The sequence below is a fragment of the Chrysochloris asiatica genome, unplaced genomic scaffold (genome assembly GCF_000296735.1).
Source record: "Chrysochloris asiatica unplaced genomic scaffold, ChrAsi1.0 scaffold00117, whole genome shotgun sequence".
Lineage (NCBI taxonomy): Eukaryota > Metazoa > Chordata > Mammalia > Afrosoricida > Chrysochloridae > Chrysochloris > Chrysochloris asiatica.
Window position 1 is genome coordinate 7,986,321 of NW_006408635.1, and position 20,173 is coordinate 8,006,493.

Below are 20,173 nucleotides of genomic sequence, written 5' to 3' on the forward strand. Positions count from 1 at the left end.
TTGACTAATTTCAGTCAGCGTAATGTCCTCCAGGTTCACCCAGGCTGAGAGGTGTTTTGCAGATACTTATTCTTCAACAGTGCATTCCACTGTGTGCGTACCGGAGTTTGTTTGACCATTCTTCTGGTGATGTGCATTTAGACTGTCTCCAACTTTTTACTATTGTGGCTATAAAAATCCAAAAAAAAACAAAACCTATTTCCAATACAAACTCTTAAATCATTATATGCATTGTAATGTTTGTGATAACTTTATTGTTGTGTGCAGTTGAGTCAGTTCCCACTGATAGCAATCTTATATGACAAGGAGAACTGTCCTATAGGGTTTCCTAGGCGGTCCTCTATTGTGCCACTATATACTCATGTTTGTTGTTGTTAAGTGCCGTTGAGTTGATTCTGACCCGTAGTGACCATGTATAGGGTTTCCAAGGAGTAGCTGGTGAGCTTGAACTGCTGACCTTGCAGTTCAAACAGCTTTGCAGTCTGACACATTAACCCACAGCGCCACACCAGGACTCTATATATACACTTATATATCATCCACTCACAGAGTCCCCTGGTGTAACAGAGGAGAACTGCCCCATAGACTTTCCTAGGCGGTCATCTTTGTGGAGCAGATCACCAGATCTTTTCTCCCTTGGAGCTGCTGGTGGGTTCAAACCACCAACCTTGTGGTTAGCAGCCAAGTGCTTAACCATCGAGCTACCAGGGTTCCTTGTGATGATTTCACTTGTAGAAAACTTGATAATGTCAATTTTATCAAGTCTTTTCTTTGAAAACAAAACAAAACAAATCTCTGCTTTTGGTGTTAGTAGACAAACTCCAGTGCTATCCAAAGGTTATAGGTGCATGTTTCTCTTCCTTCCTTCCTTCCTCCCTCCTTCCCTTCCTTCCGTTTACAGAGCACATCATCAGTTTTACATTCAACAAATCCTATACTTACTTTCATTGCTATGACTGCATTCCCTTCCATGCACCATCAGTTAACAGTATTTACTTCTATCCACTTTAACTCTTGCATTTCTCCCTGTGTCTTCTACTACCTTCTTCTTTCCTCTGCCAATCTCCATCTTGTTGTACATTACCTTCCTGTCATCCAAGTTCTAGCTTTTCTTGTAATCGAGTTTTATCATTTACACTTAAATCTTTTGACATTCGATTTGGAATTGATTTTCTATGTCTAGCTAAGGCAGGGATCTTATTTTTGCCTTTCTTTTTTCCTACATGGAACATTTTTATCACGCTGTCTAATAGCCAGCTAGGAAAGGAGGGTGGAAAATGAAAGGGTTATTAACCTGATCAAACTCTCCTCTGCTGTGAAGAATGCTAGAAATGATAGCTAGACCCCAAACCCACTGCTAGTGAGTTAATTCTGATTCACAGCTCATTCTGATTCACTCTGTTTGTAGGACCGAGTAGAACTGCTTCATAGAGTCCTTGAGGGTGTAAATCTTCACAGGTGCAGACTGCCACATCTTTCCCCATTGGAGTGACTGGTGGGTTTGAACCACCACCCTTTTGGTTATCAGCCCAATATGTAACCCATAGCACTACCAGGGCTCTTGGTAAATAGAAAATATTTTCTGATTTCTTAATTTCTTCTAAAATTTGACTGTTAAAAGCAAAAATAATACATTGTATTGTGGGGTTTATAACGCATGTAAAAGTAAAATCTATGACCAAACTAACTGAAAGGGCAGGAGGGGATAAATGGAGCCATATTGTTTTAAGATCCTTACATTATATTTGAAATGTTTGCTATTCACTCAAGATAGAATCGGATAAATCAAGTATGCAGATTGTAATTCCTAGAATCCATTGATAAGTAAAGCAGTGAAGTAATGCTGAAATGTCAATGGCTGGTGGTGGTTGTGTGGAGTCAGTTCTGAAGCACATTGACCCTGTATAGGGTTCCTGAGACTGTGAATCCTTATGGGAGCAGTAAGCCTCAAGTATCTACGTTGAAGTGACTGGTAGATTCAAGTTGCTGATCTTGCGGTTAGCAGCCCAACTCACAAACCACTACGTTAAACCAGGGCTCCTGAAAATGTCAAGAGAGGAGGTAAAAGGAATTTTTAAATTCTATTAAACGAAATAAAAGAAGAACAAAAACCAAGCAACAAACATGGAATAAGATATATCATAAAGCTATAATCATAAACAAGTCAGCTGGTTATGTTAATATTAAAACAAAACACACATACCTTAGAACAAGGAGTATTAACAGTGATAAAGCAGGACATTACATAATGATAAGAGGATCAGTAATTCCTGGTGAAAAAATAATAGTCTTCTGGCACTATGTTGTTGTTAAGTACTGTGGAGTCGGTTCCGACCCATAGTGACCCTGCGCAGGGTTTCCGAGGGTGTAAATCTTTACGGGAGTAGAAAGCCTCATCTTTCTCCCGCGGAGCAGCTGGCAGTTTCGAACTGCTGACCTTGCGGTTCACAGCCTGATTCGTAACCACTACGCTACCAGAGCTCTAGCTGACAATATTCTGGTGCTCTGCATCATGTTTCAAGTTTCAGTATTCCAATGCTGTCTGACAGTGTTCCACTGCTGTTCCTAAGTTTTCCAGTGGCTAAATGATCAGTAGTCCACCTCTCCTTCTTCCTAGCTTGCTTAGTCTGGAAGCTCAGTTGAAACTGTCCACCATGGGTGACCCTTGTTATTGTTGTTAAGTGCTGTCAAGTAGGTCCTGACCCATAGCGACCCTGTATAGGGTTCCCAAGGAGCAGCTGGTGACTTTGAACTACCAACCTTCAGTGCCACACCAGGCGTCACCCTAGTGGCATTTAAAATACTGGTGGCATAGCTTCTAGCACCACAGCAACACACAAGCCACCACAGTACGACAGACCGACAGAGGAGTTGTGGCCAGTGTTCTTTGGAGATCTCCATAGACTTTGGAATCAATCTTCCCCAAGATCTAGGAGCTTCACGGTGCAGGGACCCTGAGCCAAACAGCACACTCCACTCCTGGCTCTTTTATCTTTGTGTGACAGTAGCCCCTCTACTACCATACTGATAGTACAAATAGACAAACAAGAAGAACAGAGATGGAAGACTGTGGGATAACTGAAGAGCATCAAGTAATCTGACATAATTAATTTCTATAGAGCAGTGCACGCAACAACTGCACTGTACAGAGTCTTTGCAAGTGCACATGGAACATTCACCCTGATAGACCATATGTTGGGCCATAAAACAGGCCTCAATGAATTTAAATGAGTAAAACCATGCACAGTGTATTGTTCTGACCATAAAAGATTAAGTTAAAAAAAAAAAAAAATCAATAGCCGAAGATCTGGAAGATTACAAAATGCTTGAAAATCAAGAAACATACTTCTACATATCTTATCAAGGAGGAAACAAAGAATGATAAATACTAAATTCATGGTGATTATTACTTTTTATGGACAGGATTATTTCTTAAGGTGTGGCGCTGTGGGTTAATGTGCCGGACTGCAAATCTGGTTGAACGGCAAGGTCGGCAGTTCACGCTCACCAGCTGCTTCTCAGAAACCCTCCTATAAAAGGTCACTATGGGTTGGAACTGACTGGAGGGCACTTAAGAACAACATAGGAAGTATAAGGATGTGCATTGTATTATAATACTTTAAACTGTATTTTAAATAAGCTGTTTGCATATGTCAGATCTTAACATGATAAATAATTTCAGAGTAAATGAATGGTGAGGAATTGGAGACAGTCAGTTTGGAGCACTTTTGCAAGAGGCTGGACTTAAGCTTCAGGATCTACATACTTTAGGGACTTATCGAGGGATGCCTCTTGCTGTTTGGGGAATGTTGAGCATGTTTCTAGCCTGTTATAGGGCCTGGGATAGCAGAAACCTTGCCACCAACACAATAGCTGGAAGACATCGTTGTCTTAGAGTTCTCTCGAAAAACAACCACTGAAATGTGTGTGTGAACGGGTATGTGTTTATAGCTATATGTTGTTGTTAAGTGCCATCGAGTTGGTTTTGACTCATAGCAACCTTGTATAGGGTTTCTGAGGTGCGACTGGTGAGTTTAAACTGCCAACTTGTGGCTCAAACTGACCTTGAGAAATTAAGGAAATCTGGTCAGGTAGTGGTTATGAGTTGGGCTGTTTGAAACTACCAGTTATTCCAAGGGAGAAAGATGACATTTTCTGCTCCCATAAAGATTTATAGCCTGGGAAACCCTATGCAGGGTCACTATGAGTCATAACCGATTCTATGGCACATAACCACCACCACCATTTTAAGGAATTGGCTCAGGGAATTATGGGAAGTGGGCAAGTTTAAAATCCACAGTTCAGGTAACAAGTAAGTTAGAAATTGCAGGCTTGTATCTCAGAATCCATAGGTCAAGCGATGGGACAAGTGAAGAGTGAGAAAGTTCTGATAAAAGTCTACTTATAATCTAAAGTGTGGTGCTGTAGGATAAGCATTCAACTGCAAGATTGCCTTGAACCACTAGGTCAGTGGTTCAAACTCACCAGCTACTCGTTGGAAACCCTATACAGACAGGGTCACTATGGGTCAGAACCAACGCAAATGGCATTTAACAGCAACAACATTGTCTAGAGGTAGAATAAATGCTAGGGAAACTCCAGTTTTGCTCTGAAGACCTTCAGCTGCTTAGATGAGGTCCACCCACACTTTGAAAGGTTGTAAGGTACTAGCCAGTCGGTTCCAATTCAAATGATCCTATGGTCAGTGAAAAGCACAGAGCAGTTCTGTAGCATTGTCACAGTATTTGCTCGTTAGGAATTCATTGTTGCAGTTACTGCACTGTATCAATCATTTCATTGAGGGCCATCCCCTTTTGTGCTGACCTTCCACTTTACCAAGCATGATGGCCTTCTTTACGGACTGGTCCTTCTGACAGCAAGCCCAAAGTACATGCCACAAAGTCTTATTATCCTTATTCTAAACCCATTCTGGCTGTACTTCTTTCAAGACAGATTTGTTTGTTCTGGAAGTCCATGGGATACTCAGTATGCTTCCCCAACACCATAATTCAAAGTTCTCATTTGGTCTTCCTTATAGATTGCCCATCTTTTGCATGCATACGAGGAAAATAAAAATCCCATGTCTTGGGTCAGACATACCTTTTGTTGTTAGATGCCATCCTGTCAGTTCTGCAATACTTGACACAATATAATGAAGCTCTGCCCACACCTTGTTGTTGTTGTTGTTATATGCCGTGGAGTCAGTTCCGACTCATAGTGACCCTGTACAGGGTTTCCAAAGCTGTAAATCTTTACGGGAGCAGAAAGCCTCATCTTTCTCCCGCGGAACAGCTGGTAGTTTCGAAGTGCTGACCTTGCAGTTCGCAGCCTGATTCGTAACCACTACGCTACCAGAGCTCCTTGGTCCTTAGTAAATCTGCTTTGTTGATGTTAAGCACCATCAAGCCTTTCCAACTTATAGATACCCTGTATAGGGTTTCCAAGGGTGGCTGGTAAGTTTGAACCACCGACCTTGTGGGTCAAACAGACCTTGCAGTCCAGTGCTGTTACCCCAGTGCCATAGCAAGACTCCAAGTCTACTTTACTTAAGGCCAATTTATTTGATTACATTTGTGAGTTTACTAGTTTTTGAGCAAACATCTGGCACCATAGCACAACCACGTTGACACATAAATTAACCATCACAGTTGTCTAGGGGCCAAAATGGAGGGATCGGCCAAGAACAGGACAGGGGCCATATCTTCTTGTAAGCCCAGATTTGAGAGGGTAGACAAAACATCCACCTCTAGGTCTTGCTACCTCCAAACTCAGCAGTTTCTCCTCCATTTCCTGACATTCAGGAGAAGGAGAATCAAAAGAAAGTGTGAGTACGCATGCTTTTCATCTCCACCCACCTGTTGTTGTTTTTTTCTTTTGCTGAGGGTGGTGAGGTGAAGGGAGGAAAGCTAGCTGGTTCATGACCTTCACGTCCAGGTGAATTAGAGGAGCTCACAGCTCTTGAAGCCCTTAGTGCCTCTGGTTCCCTGACCTTCGGCATATGACAGGTGATGAAGGGATCGATTCTGAGTAGGGCATGAAGAAGACCAGACTGTCTCACACCCCTCAGAGTCAACATTTGGTCAAAGACTGTGTAAATCAGAATTATGCCTCTTGCCAGCCACATTGCTCACTGCTGCTAACACTCCAAGGAGCTCTGGTAGTGTAGTGGTTACCATTTGGGATGCTAACCTCAAGGTCAGCAGTTCAAAACTACCAGCCGCTCCATGGGAGAAAGATGAGGCGGTCTGCTCCCGTAAAGATTTACAGCCTCGGAAACCCTATGCAGGGTCGCTTTGAGTCAGAACCGACTCCACGACACACAACCAACACTAATGCTCCACAGTCCCATTTATTCACGTCAAAATCCACTTTCGCCAGAACTCGATGGCGTCTGGCCACCACTACCAACGGCTCTGAGAAGGGATCACATTAGAAGGCCCCGGAAAGAGGGGGAGAAAATATAGAACAAAATTCAAAATTGTTAATAATAATTTAAAAAGACCAGGCTTACTGGTTAGGAAGAGACTGGAGAAACCTGAAACTCTGGTCCTTGACCACCCTTAGGTCTGGAACGGAACTCACCTTCATGGCCCAGTTTCAGCTAACAGTAGATAGATGTGTAGGGGACAACAACACCAGTAAGATATGTTTACCATAGAATGCTCAATTATTCTAAATCAGAAAAGGAACAGAACTGAGATAGGATGGGAAGGGGGATGGAATGGCAATAGGAAACACAGGGAAGAAGGGAAACTCTGGGATTTGTTGAATGCAAAACTGTTGATCTTGTCTGGAAGCCTTCACTCAATTCACAATAAAAAGCTAAAAACAAACAAGTGGAACAATGAGCTCAAACATTAAGGGAAAATCATTTCAATAAAACGTTTCAGGCTACCAACAGGCTAAAGAAAGCACTGGTGTGTGGCTTGTATTCACCTGAACTCTTTGGCCCTCTTTGAGCTTGCTCCTTGTCCTGTCTGTGTTTGGTTACTAGGTATGTAAAGATCTACCTGCTGCCTGACAGATCTTCCCAGGGGAAACGCAAGACCAGAGTTCAAAAGAACACAGTGGACCCAACCTTCCAGGAGACCTTGAAGGTACTTGCTGGCCAAATATTTATGAGCTCTGGGTCCTCCCCTATCCCAGATGGGACGCCGGGGTTAGTCTTTCCAGACCCTGAGCCAGTTAAACATAAATGCAGATATCTACCTATTCCTGCGGATAGCTGTCAATCAGTGGCAAATAGGTAGCAGAGAAAATCCCACCTTTGTCCAGGAAAAGTACAGAGTCTGCAGTTCTAAGAGTGACTTTCATTAATGATTTCTGGGAAATGGTGAAAGAAAACCTCAATAGCTTCTCTCCAGCTAACAACTAGGCACAGGCAGAGTAATTAAACAAGCTGGGTGGTCCTATTGCATTTTTATGACTACCAGAGACTAAGAGTATAGACTACTAAATCTGTTGCCATGGAATCAATTCCCAGTCACGGTGCCCCTATAGGACAGAACTGCCCTATAACGTTTCCTAGGGTTTAACCTTTATGGACGCAGACTCTATTTGTATCCCACTGAGCGACTGGTGGGTTTGAACTGCCAACCTTTTGGTTCGCAGCCAAGTGCTTAACCCACAGCACCACCAGGGCTCCTTCAGTGTAGACTCCACTACTGAGTTAATATCTAATCCAAAGTGCTCCTTTATTGTAATAGTGAGCAAATCAAGTTTGCTTCTTATTTGTGGAAAAGCTTATGAAAAGTTTTTGGATTTTATACTTTCTTGGTTATTGATGAAGATGCATGACTTGCTTTAGGGCAGAAGTGGGAGCAGCTGTCTGACTAATTGAAGGAGAGAGCTGGAGCTAATGCCTGGAGTGTGTGGATGGGTGGGTGGAGGGAGCAGCAGGCAGACAGGGAGACGCCCCAGAAAAGCTGAGCAGCTCAGGATCCCATTGTCTCAGTCTGCAAAGGCTTTGATGCATGGGGGCAGATGGGAGCTCCAATCCAAGGGCTTCTAGGCAGTTAACATAAGAGAACTGAGTTTGTGAAATAATCATAGCCATAGTTGTTTCCTGTACTCTGACAGTGTATTGGTTACGGTAGGTCTTAGAGTCCTGATTTCCCACCGGAGAAACTGAGGCTTAGAGATACTTCCTGGAAGAACAGTGCTAACCCACAATGGATAACTGTGCTCCTCAAAATGTATGTGCATAGGAATCCCCTGGGAGTTTTCTAAAATACAGGCTCTGATTCAGCAGGGTTGGGCTGAACCTGAGATTTTACAGTTCTAACCAGCTGGTGCTGTTGGGATGGTGGTATTGATATTGCTGGCCTGAGGGTACCAATGCTATTGGGATGAGGATGCTGATGCTGCTGGGATGCTGGTACTGATGTTGCTAGAGTGGTGGTGCTGATACTGTTGGAATGAGGATGTTGATGCGACTGGGATGATGGTGTGCTGTTGCTGGGATGGTGGTGCTGATGCTGCTGGGATGAGGATGTTGATGGCTGGGAAGGTGGTATGCTGTTGCTGGGATGGTGGTGCTGATACTGTTGGGATGAGGATATCTATGCTGCTGAGATGAAAGTACTGATAATGCTGTGATGAGGGTACCTATGCTGCTAGGATGAGGGTGCTGATGTGGCTAGTCCAGGGACCATGCTTCAATGACAAGTCCCTAGAAATGAGTTCATTCAGATGCTTTTCCTCACATACTTGCTAAGAATATTTTTGAAAAACTGCATATCTCCCTCACATATTTTAAGTTGCAATCTAAAAATATTGATCATAAGTTAAATTAAGGATGTTGTTAAACAGAGGTAGACTATTTCACATTTTATAAACTGATTTAAGGATTGGCTGGTGTGGCACTATAGGGTAAGTAAGGTCAGTTTGAATTGCAAGGTCAGTGGTTTAGACTCACCAGCCACTCCTTGGAAACCCTACACAGGGTCACTATGAGTCACAACTGACTTGGTGGCATTTAACCATTTTTTTTTTTTAAGTCTTGACTGTTTAAATAAATATTTAATTGTTTGATTGCTTTCAAATATTTAACTACCTATTCAAAACGCACAGAATCCTGGTGTGGTGCTGTGGGCTAAAGCATCAGACTGCAAAGTCATTTGAACTGCAAAGTCGGTGGTTCAAGCTCACCAGCTGCTCCTTGGAAACCCTATATAGGATCACTATGGGTCGGAATGGACTCAGTGACCCTTATCAACAACAACATTCAAAATGTACACAGAATTACAAAGAAGTCACCGAAAATTTTTATCCAAGGGCTTTATCCAGAATATTATCAGCATTTCAGTGGTCCTGATACCATCCAGGAAGAAGTCCCTGATACCCTGAACAGCCTCACATGGGCAAGCTGTGTCTTTAATGGAAACATGCAAAACATGAAAGATGGGAAGCTCGTTGTCTAGGGCCCTCTAGTGAAACAGAACCAATTAATTATACCCTCATGGTGCTACAGGATAAGCATTAGATTACTAGCAACCAGGTCCGAGGTTCAAGCCCACCAGCCACTCCTTGGGAGAAAAATGAGACTTTCTGCTCCTGTAAAGATTTATAGCTTCAGAAACCCTATACAGGGTTTTTATGAATCAGACTTGATCAATGTGTGTAGGTTTGGTTTTTTTGGTTATATATATATGATGCATATATATATATATATAACCAAAAAGACACATATCTGACTCCTGATATGGCAATGTACTAGACTGTGAATCACAAGGTCGACAGTTCAAACCCGTCAGCTACTCCTCGGAAATGAACTTGATAGCACTTAACAACAACAACATATGTGTTAACTGTCTTGAGTTGGTTCTGATTCATAGCGACCCTGTACGGGGTTTCCAAAGAGCAGCTGGTGGATTTGAGCTGCTGACATACAGGTAGTCCTCAATTTATGATGGGATTCAGTTCTGACGACACTTCGGTAAGTCAGCTCTGACGTCTTTTTTTTTACATTATTATTTTATTATCAGTATCTTTATAAATGACTTTGATTTGTCTTTGAGGGTTGGAAACATTGCATATTACACAGTGCAGCGGTATATTTGTTGTTGTTAAGTGCTTTGGAGTTGGTTCTGATTCATAGCGACTCTGTATGGGGCTTCCAAGGAGTGGCTGCTGAGTTTTAAACTCCCAACTTTGTGTCTAGAAGTCCAGTGCTTATCTTATAGCACTACACCAAGACTTCATTTAGTACATATTATTAATGATAAGAAGCAAAAAAACACACAAGCAAACCAAGATGGTCATGTAACCCATCATAGCGTGAATATGTTGTAAGTTGTGGACGATGCAGACTAGCAAACAAGTCACCTAAAATTTTTATCCAAGTGCTTGTAGCTTGTATATATACAGTAGTGGCACTGTGGACCAGGCATTGGGCTGCTAACCACAAGGTCAGTGGTTTGAACCCACCAGCTGCTCCTTGAAGAGGAAGCTGTCTGCTCCTATAAAGATTTACATAGGGACCTTGTATAGGGTCGCTATGAGTTAGAATCAACTTGATGGGTTTTGAGAGAGATTTACTTCACGAAATTGACTCACACACTTGTGGAAGTTGGTAGGCAGGCTGGAGGCTCTTCCTGACTCTTGGACTGTAGAGGTTGCAAGTCTAAACTACATAGGTCAGTCAGCAGACTAGAGACTTCGCTGATTGGAGTCCCAAGATCTATAGGTCAGGAGACTAGAAGAGTACAGAGTTGAGAAAGAGAGCACTCACATTCTACCAAAATATTTATATTCTGAAGGCATACCGCACCTAAAGAACACCCTTTGCAATGGATTGACTGATTACATTACATTAAATTTCATTATGAAAGGCAACGGATGACATCACATTGCATTAAACAGCATTATGGAACAGCAACTAGGCTCATGTTTGGCCAATCCACTGGGAACCCTAACCTAACCTAAGTCAACAGTCACACTGACCAAACAAAAGCTTCTCAGATGGTAGTGTGTGTATCATCCTTTGGCATCTACAAAGTTTGTAGGCCTGGGTTGTAAGAATGGACCTCAGCCAGTTTTGAGAAAAGTACATATGAACACTGAGGATCCAGAAACTGACCTCTCAAAGTTTTCTGGGCAGAGTACCTCTTGGGGAGTGTTTCTGTGCTTCCGGATGGGGGGAGGTTGTATCTCACTTTGAAGATCCCTGCAGAGCAGGTCTGAAATGAGAACCCTGGATCACGTGACTTTTGCTGTTTCCTGACAACATTGCTCTCCAATGTTCTACACATGCCTTATCCAGTAAGATCAAAGCCATCCCAGGATCGGGGGTGGGTGAGGGATGGGAGTGTGGGGTGAGCAGGGTTCAAAAACGGGACTCAGTCAAGCACTAGTTCAGCCCAGCCCAGCTGCCGCACACCTGTAGGACAGTGTGACCCTCGGCACACAGGCACCTTGACCTCCCAGTTCCCTGTGGGAGAACCCCGGTTCAATGGGGTTGTTGGCGTGAGCCATGATGTAGAACTTTGGGTATCAGCACGGCCGGACGTGCTCACACTACTGGTAGGGACCTGTGCTTGGTTTCTAGGATCGTGGCTGAAGATGAGCAACATTGCCTCTCTTTTGAGAATGCCAGCCAGTCCCTGGCAGTGAGCAGAGTGCCTGGGGGCTGGGGTCTTGGTTCTCTAGACAGAGAGAGGCCTCTGCCCATCTTGGATCCTCAGCCTAAAGGGGAGGCTGTGGAAGACCCAGGATGTGGGCTGTGCTGACACTCCTCCGCTCTGGCCTCGCAGTACCAAGTGGACCCTGGACAGTTGGCAGCCCGGCAGCTGCAGGTGTCTGTGTGGCACCTGGGTGCCCTCACCCGGCGGGTGTTTCTTGGCGAGGTGCTTGTTCCTCTGGCCACGTGGGACTTTGGAGACAGTGCAACACAGGCCTTCTGGTACCCGCTCCAGCCTAAGGTGAGATGTGATTTGGGACTGGCCATTTTGAAGGAATCCCCACACCGCCCCCACCCCCAGAACTAAACTGGCTTTTCAAGAGGTTCTCAGAAGGCAAAGCCAGCTAGGAGGCAGGGACCTCAGAGGTACGGTGACTGGGCCTGCCAGTCAGAACTTCACACTGTAAACTGTAGGCAGAGATGGTTCCAGGAAAGGATGTCCTAGGTGAGGTTGTTGCTGTACCATTGAGTTGATTCTAACTCATAACAACCACACATGATAGAATCAAACTGCCCCATAGGGTTACCCAGGCTGTTGTCTTTATTGGGACAGATTGCCAGGTCTGGTCTGTGGTTTACTCCTTGACTTGCTAACCACAAAGTCAGCAGTTTGAATCCACCAGCTACGCCATTCAAAGAAATTGACAACCTCTGAAACCCTACCTGGGAGTCTGAATTGACTTGCTGCCAGTGAATTTTTCTCTCCCAATGCAGGTGGTGGATTTGAACTGCTGGCCTTTGTGAACAGTCTGCCACTGAGGCTCCTTTGGATTCGGTTGAGATTCTCTTTAACCTGCTCAGACTTTAACCTGTTCATGCCCCTGGCACCCCTTTTCCAAGCAGCACAAGGGGTGACATCAGCCTGGGCCTCAAAGGCCTCCTCTGGCCCTCTCGATGTCTGTGGTGGGGGTGGGAGGGTGAGGTTGGAGTCCTCACTGGTCTGTGGGCATTCCATCCTGCCATCCCTGAGGGGACCATGCTGCAGTCACTGGTTGCCTGGTTAAAATGTGCTGTTGTTTGGGAACTCTTGATCTGGGGCAACCCCTGGTCCCCAGTAACATGGGGTGAGCAGTCATTGGTACCTGGGCTCTGGGACAGAGGCCAGCCCATGGGCTCCAGGCATCTGGCTTTGCAGCAGCATGGGACAGCAGGCTGACCAAGTGTGATTTGACTAGACTCGAGCTCTGGGTCGCTCCTTTCCACACAGCTGTGCCCAGATGCAGAATGGGGCTCTCATGAAGAAAGAAGGCGGCCTGGCTCCCGACAGTACTGGGCACCACAGCAAAGAGATCACAGCAGGCTCGCTCCAAGGTCATGGGGGTCCTGACTCGTTGAAGCCCCGAGTCGAGTCATAATGCGTCTCTCTGCTCAGAGACGAGACCGTGTGACTCCAGCCAGCGCCTCACCCAGAGCTGCCTGCCGGCCACGTGGCCAAAGCCTTGTCCTGCTGAGCCTTCAGGAAAGCTGGTTTTGGTCAAGACGGCAGCCCTGTCCCACACAACATCCTTCCCTTTCTGCCGGCTGCCCACCTCGTCCACTACAAGACAAGCCAGTGGCCCCCCTGCCTGCCTTTGTGGGTTTTCCGCCAGGTCTGGCACCCCTTGTTGCTGTGCTCCGCTCACACTGAGGGTCCGGCTGCTCTCGGGACTCCCTGAGCTCCCTGGGCTGCCCCTCCATCGCTCAGGCCAGGGCCTCCTCCAGGATGCCCTCTCTGATTCTCCCACTAAAAGTTTAATCTCCTCCCAGCCCCACTCACACACAATCCGCTGACCAGGGACTGGGTGGAGTCACCTCTGTCGCCAGTCCTTGGCGCAGGGTCATATGTAAGACGGCACCTCTGGCAAGCAGACAAGGAGAAAGTGCACCAAGTCAGAAGGTGTTCCCTGGTGCCAGCCAGCGTTCGTGAACCCCTGTGCCAGGAGATGCCACGGTGCTGGGGTGCTGGGTGGAGGCTCTGATTGCCACCCTCCTCACTTCTCCTGCCTCGGGCTGGCCTGCAGGAAGCGCCACCTGGGGGTGTTGCCCCCCTCCCCGGCAGCCCTTCCTGTCACCTAGGGGCTGCTGCTTGCTAGAGTAGCGGTGACATTGGTTTTTTAAACTCAAGTTGTGTGCAGGATTTGTTGGGGTGACCCTGTGTAGGGGTGCCTTAGGTTCTCTAGGTCTCCTTCTTCTGGTAGGACCCCTTCCTTGGTGGGCTCCTTTAATCTAGTGGGCCCCTTCCTCTGATGGGTAGTTCCTTCTACTGGTTCTTGGTATAGAGTCAGTATGGACTCATATCAACCCTGAATAGTATTTCTGAGGAGCAACTGGTGGGTTTGAACCACCAAACTTGTGATTAGCAGTCCAATGTTTACCCTACAGTGCCACACCAGGACTCCCCCTATTCTGGTGGGCCCCCTTAATCTGATGGGTCACTTTAATCTGATGCATTGACTAGGGTGGGCTTTTGGGTTGGATGAGCTTTTTCCCCAGGTTGGAGATGAAGATTCACAGCAGATGGAAGGAAGGACAAACCTTCCCGGTCTCGTCCCCTCCACCCAAGGGCTTTCTTGAGCCTGTAGGGGCTTTGGGAGGGGAAATTTGTGGAAAGAGCCAGGGTCGAGGCACCTGGTGATCTGGGTTGGGATCTTCCTTCTGAGCCTCGCCTTGTCCCCCAGGCAGAGAAGTGTGAAGACAGTAGGTCTGTCAACAATGGAGAACTTGACATCCGGGCTAAACTTGTCCTCCCTTCAGGACCCAGGCCGGACCAGGAGGCCGGAGAAGGTAGGTGTATTCTCCTGAACATTCGTCCTGGGCATTGTTGCTGTTAATGAAAGTCTGAGACATCAGGTTAGCTTGAGGGGACAAGAATGTTTTAGGCATAACAATCCATGGACCCCTACATGCCAGTCATTTAGAGTCTTCCCAACAGAGGAATGGCTCTTTGGAAGCACATAACTTGTAAGAGAACCAGATTTCTTTAAACTGTTGAGGCCTTTGTACCCACTCTGCATGGTTTTTAGGGTGCAAGTGCAGCCTGTCTCCCCTTGCAGTGTAGACTGGATCATGAAGGGTCAGGAGTGCCTCCCAGTTCCTGTTGCCAGGGAAGGTAGGGGATCGAGGTCAGATGCTAGAGACTTACAGTAAAATCAGTTGCTGTTCAGTCCACTCATGGTGACCCCATATGTGCCAGAGCACACAAGGGTTTTTAGCGGCAAATTCAGAAAACCAGGACTTTCTTCTCAGGTATGTCTGGGTGGACTTGAACCATTAACCATGTGGTTAGCAGCAAGAGCTAGAGATTCAAACGACACAGGGGTGTATGGGAAATAATGAGAATGAGGATGGTGAGAAGGTACAATCCATTATAGATTTTGTTGTCGTATGCCGTGGAGTCGGTTCCAACTCATAGTGACCCTGTACAGGGTTTCCGAGGCTGTAAATCTTTACGGGAGCAGAAAGCCTCATCTTTCTCCCATGGAACAGCTGGTAGTTTCAAACTGCCGACCTTGCGTGTCGCAGCCCGATTCGTAACCACTACGCTACCAGAGCTCCTTATAGATTTTAGTGACTTCCTATTCCTGGAAGAGGACTTTCTGACATTCAAGCTCGAAGGGTCATCAGCACCCTGTAGTCACTTCTGGCCCCTACTTTCCAGAAACCATTGGTTACAGTGAAATTTAAAAGTCTGCATTTTGCCTCTCCTTGGGCCTCTTTGTCTGAATCTACTGTTTTCCTGGATTTTAGCAATCCTTCCTTCTGCTACCACGTTAGGCTGGTGGGACCAGGTGTGTCTCGGGGTGGGACTTGAGCCTGCTTTCTTGGGATCTGAAGACAACTTGTGTCATTGAGCTATCCATTTGATGTGATGAGATTGCATACTAACTTTCCTTCCAGGAACAGAAGACCAGCCATCACTCGATGGTCAACTCTGTCTGGTAGTGCTGGGAGCCAGGAACTTACCTGTGAGGTCGGATGGCACCTTAAACTCATTTGTTAAGGGGTAAGCATTAGATTTAATCAAATAACTATTGACCAGTTTCTGTTGACCCATGAGAGAGATCAAGGTCAGGTGCAGAACCAATTCTGACTTACAGCCACAAGAGCAGCTAGTGGATTTGAACCATCCACCTTGGTGTGGTGCTGTAGGTTAATGCGCTAGACTGCAACGTTGGCTTGAACCACAATGTCAGTGGCTCAAGTTTACCAGCCTGCTCCTTGACAACCCTATACAGGGTTCCTATGGGTCAGAACCAACCCAATGGCAGTTAACAGCACCACCTTGCAGTTAGTAGTCCAGTGCTTATAACATCACACCTGGATCTTTCTGGAAGCTTAAACAGGAAAACCAGTTGCCACGGAGTCTAATCCAGTTCCTGATTCTCCCATTCACACACAGAACTGTGTTCTGTAGGGTTTCCAGTGGTTGCCTTTTTGGAAGTAACTCACCTGGCCTCTCTTTCAAAGTGCCTCTGAACTTCCAACTTTTGGTTAACAGTGAAATTAAGTATGTTAACTGTTTGCACCACATGGGGGACAATTACTTACTGATAGATGCCATGAACCTAGAAACTGTTGGAACATTAAAAAGGATAAGGCAGCCATTGAAGCTCAGCCTATTGAAGCTTTCCTATGAAAACCCAATAGAACCGATATTAAAACCCTGATTTCCAAGAATTCAAGGGATTTGGACACGCTGAAAATACATTTGGAAGACTACATTTTGACCAGAAACACGTATCTTATCTGTGCTTATGACATCCATTGTGTGTTTAAATCAAGCATGAAAACAGGAGTGTGTGTGGTAGTTATTTCCATAGGTAACATCTTAAGTCATTGTGACCTAGGACCTGTGTGTGTGCCAGTCTCCTCTCTTCAAAGGAGAAGGAAACAGGTCCTTACTGTTGAGTTGACCTCCCCCAGCCAGGGAGGAACACTGCCCAAGGGTGTCAAGATAGTCCTGTGACCTTGCTGTGTGTGCTGTTACCTGTATGGCCTTGGGCAAGTTATTTGACCTTTCTGCATTCATGTTCCCAAGAGTCTAGATAGTGCACACACGTATACAAGGTTCTAGTAGCAGTTCTCGTAAGCTGTACTAGCAACTGGTAGGAGGCATATCCAGATTAAAACAAGGGTGATGCGGCCTCAGCATTACGATTTACCCATAATGCTTGGTGCAGGACTCAGCTCTAAGAGAAATTTGGAACGTCCCAGTTTTAATTTCCGTTACTCATAGTTTTTCCTTTCAGAAAGGATTTAGTGCCGTGCTATATATAGTCTGCCAACGCTTGAGTACTAGTAGGGAAGGAAGCTGTGTGGAGGGTGATTGTTACTGAGTTTCCATGATTTTTCTTTTGTCTAGCTGTCTCACCCTGCCAGACCAACACAAATTACGACTTAAGTCTCCAGTCCTGAAGAAACAAGCTTGTCCCCAGTGGAAACACTCCTTTGTCTTCAATGGGGTCACGACTTCTCAACTCAAACAGTCCAGTTTGGAACTGACTGTTTGGGACCAGGCCATCTTTGGTATGAACGACCGCCTCCTGGGTGGAGCCAGACTTGGTTCAAGTAAGTTCATGGCCAAGTATTGATTTGGGCTTAAACATCATTTATCCTTAATGATGGTCTTACAAGAACAAAATGCTTCCACAGTAGCAGGGGACTTAGCTAGCTTGGAGATGGCCAGGCCTGCCTGCCTGCCCGAAGTGGGATTTACTTACTAAGTCTTAATTCTTACTATGGAGAGGTAATAAAGCCAAGTATTCGAACAATTTAAATCCGATTTATGTCTGCTATGGAAACAAAAACTAGGCTAGGTACAGTATTGGCTTTTGCTCTGGCATCAATCATAAAAGGATTATTGTGTTACAGAAAAAATAGCTTAACCCAAACAAATGGCGATTCACAAAGCATTTCCTTGGGAGTAGGATGAAATGGCAACTACTGGCATTGTGTATGGGGTGATGCCTGGTGGAGGGGCCAGCAGGGCCCCTAAATACTCTGACACCAGATTTCCACTTAAGATGAACAAGACTCAATCACAAACCTTGCCCAAGATACACTCCCCCTTCCGTTAAGTGCCGTAGTCGGTTCTGACTCATAGCGACCCCCTTCCGTTAAGTGCCATAGTCGGTTCTGACTCATAGCGACCTATCTGTGGTTTCGGAGGCTGTTTAAAAGTCTTTGTGGAAGCAGAAAGCTTCATCTTTCTCCCAGAGCGTCTGGTGGGTTCTAACGGTAGACATCATTGTTTGCAGCCCAGTGCTTATCCTGCAGAGCCACCATGCTCCTTCCCCTAAGGGCCTACTTCCAAATGAGCAAATCTGGCCCCTAGTCTCAGATTCCTCCCCACCCTAACCCTGGTAACTTATTAAGCAGTGTAGCAGCAGCCCAGTAAACCAGAGTCAAGAAAATGGCCCCCAGGCCGGACCACCTATACTCAGAGCACTAGCTTTGTTGAAGAGTCTTCCCATTATAGTCTAGGGGTTGGTAATATACTAGGGGTTCATGCTGACCTTCATTCTTAAAAAGCTCAAGCAAGAGATGTCAAGATGCTACTGCTTTAATTTTCCTCTCGTTACAGAGGAAGAGCCAGCGGGAGGCACTGATTCATGCTCCCCATTGAAGCTCCAATGGCAGAAAGTCCTCTCCAGTCCGAATTTGTGGACAGACATGACACTCATCTTACATTGAAGTGAAGGTTGCTAGGTCCCTGGGTGCCTTTGAGGACTGCGAGGGCAGTGAAGTAAGTCACAAACCGCTGACTGTGTGGTTACCTTGCAGTCCAGTGTGGAATGTGAAAGCCTCCCTCTCCACAGCCAGGAGCCAACTAGCCATAATCTTCAGATCCCACTTTGTGTATAAAGAGCGATTGCTGATATTACAGAAGTAAGTCTTGGGTTGGTGACCGTTCTTTGAGAAGTGGGAATGTCCAGATTTTAATAAATGTTCATTGATTACCTGTCTCCTAGTACTTATGGAATAATATTATGGGTATTAGAGTGGCCCCGTTATGTGTGTAAGCAGCTGGGTGGGTTTGAACAGCCAACCTTTTGGTTACCAGCAAACCATTTGGGCCACTCTTCTTCTTTGTTACTGTGGAAAAATTCAATTTTTCCAGGACCCTTTTGAAGCCCCCTTACATAACCAACCCCAATCACCCCATCCATGAAGTGCAACGAGATGATGTCTCCTGTGCTTTATATTGGTCTACTTGGCCGAATGCTGTATGGCATTTAAGTGCCGTTGGTTCTGACTCAGAGACCCTGTGTAGGGTTTCTAAGGAGCAGTTGGTGAGCTTGAACCGCTGACTGTGTGGTTACCTTGCAGTCCAGCACATTAACCCACCTCACACAACATGCCTGCTCCTGAGACTTCCCCCTCCAGCCATGGAAAGAGACATGAAGTGCGCGCTGCCCACGGCCCTGCAGACCTTTTATTTCACTTAGCTGTGGAGTGGGAAGCCGAGGCACAGGGCATCTCAAGAGAGGGCAGCCCAGCACAGGACCACCAGGGTGGGAAGCAGACCCTTCAGCAGCTTTACCGTGACGGCGGTGGGGTGGAGAAAATGGTGAGAGATCAGAACGAGGGATTTGTGGGAATCAGAAATAGGTGTTCAGAGTCATTTCATGGTTGGGAGTCTGATCAAAATGGCGGGCAGTTTTCAAACATGAAGATTTGTTAGAAAACAGAGGTGCGTGTGCTCTCTATGGCACATACCAGATGGCACTCCAAGTTAGGGACAAAGCTCCAAACAACGAACAGTTGCAGGAGTGATGAGAGCAGGGAGTCGGCTTCCTGAGGGCCACCTGCCACATCAGATGAAGTGCCGTGTTCCGTGCTGTTTCACATGGAAGTCTTTAATATTCTGTAAAAGGTAACAAAATATACAGAACACAACTTTCCCTTTATAAACTAATGTTACAAACCCAAATTGTCACATATATAAATACTATATTCTAGAGCGGATCATTAATTCAGTGTCAAGAAGTTACACAATGGATTCCTCTAATTGTTAAAACAGAAAGCGTACCCCAGGAGCGGCCTCCTCTCCCGTGTATTCCGAATGGTCACGGCCAGATATTTGTCGCTGACTGCGCTGAAGAAAGTGCTCACGTGTGTTTTAGACTCCATTTTAAAAATAATTGTCACCCCATCAAGAAAATCCAAAATATGCAGAGATGGATTAGTCATCAAAATCAAGAACAAAATCAATTGATCTCATTTCAAATACCAAAAGGAAAAAAAAAAGTATGGCACCGAATATAAGCCACCATGTGGTTTTCTTTTCTTTAATTGTACTTAATCTTGTTATCACACACGTGCTGGCAGAAGCTTGCTGTTCCAACTCTAGAGGGATCTGAATTCAAATCGGCCCTGCTCTGAGCACAAAGCAGAAGTGACCACATAATCATAAAAAACCTCAGGCCTGTTTGGCACTATATATACAATTGGGATAATAAACCAGGGAGGCTTCCCCTGGCCCCCAGCCCCAGAGCCCGCCCACTGAAATAA

General features: G+C 45.6%; 1 protein-coding gene across 1 annotated transcript in view; it reads left to right on the forward strand.

Moving 5' to 3' along the window:
• Window positions 1-18,352, forward strand: part of SYTL3 (synaptotagmin-like 3) — a 102,535-nt gene extending 84,183 nt beyond the window's left edge. Inside the window, exons 9-14 of the mRNA XM_006868458.1 lie at window positions 6,995-7,097; window positions 11,754-11,921; window positions 14,338-14,443; window positions 15,557-15,662; window positions 17,022-17,227; window positions 18,243-18,352. Coding sequence (XP_006868520.1) covers window positions 6,995-7,097; window positions 11,754-11,921; window positions 14,338-14,443; window positions 15,557-15,662; window positions 17,022-17,227; window positions 18,243-18,352 — 799 coding nt within the window. The remainder of the gene's footprint in view (window positions 1-6,994; window positions 7,098-11,753; window positions 11,922-14,337; window positions 14,444-15,556; window positions 15,663-17,021; window positions 17,228-18,242) is intronic.
• The last annotated feature ends 1,821 nt before the right edge of the window (window positions 18,353-20,173 follow it).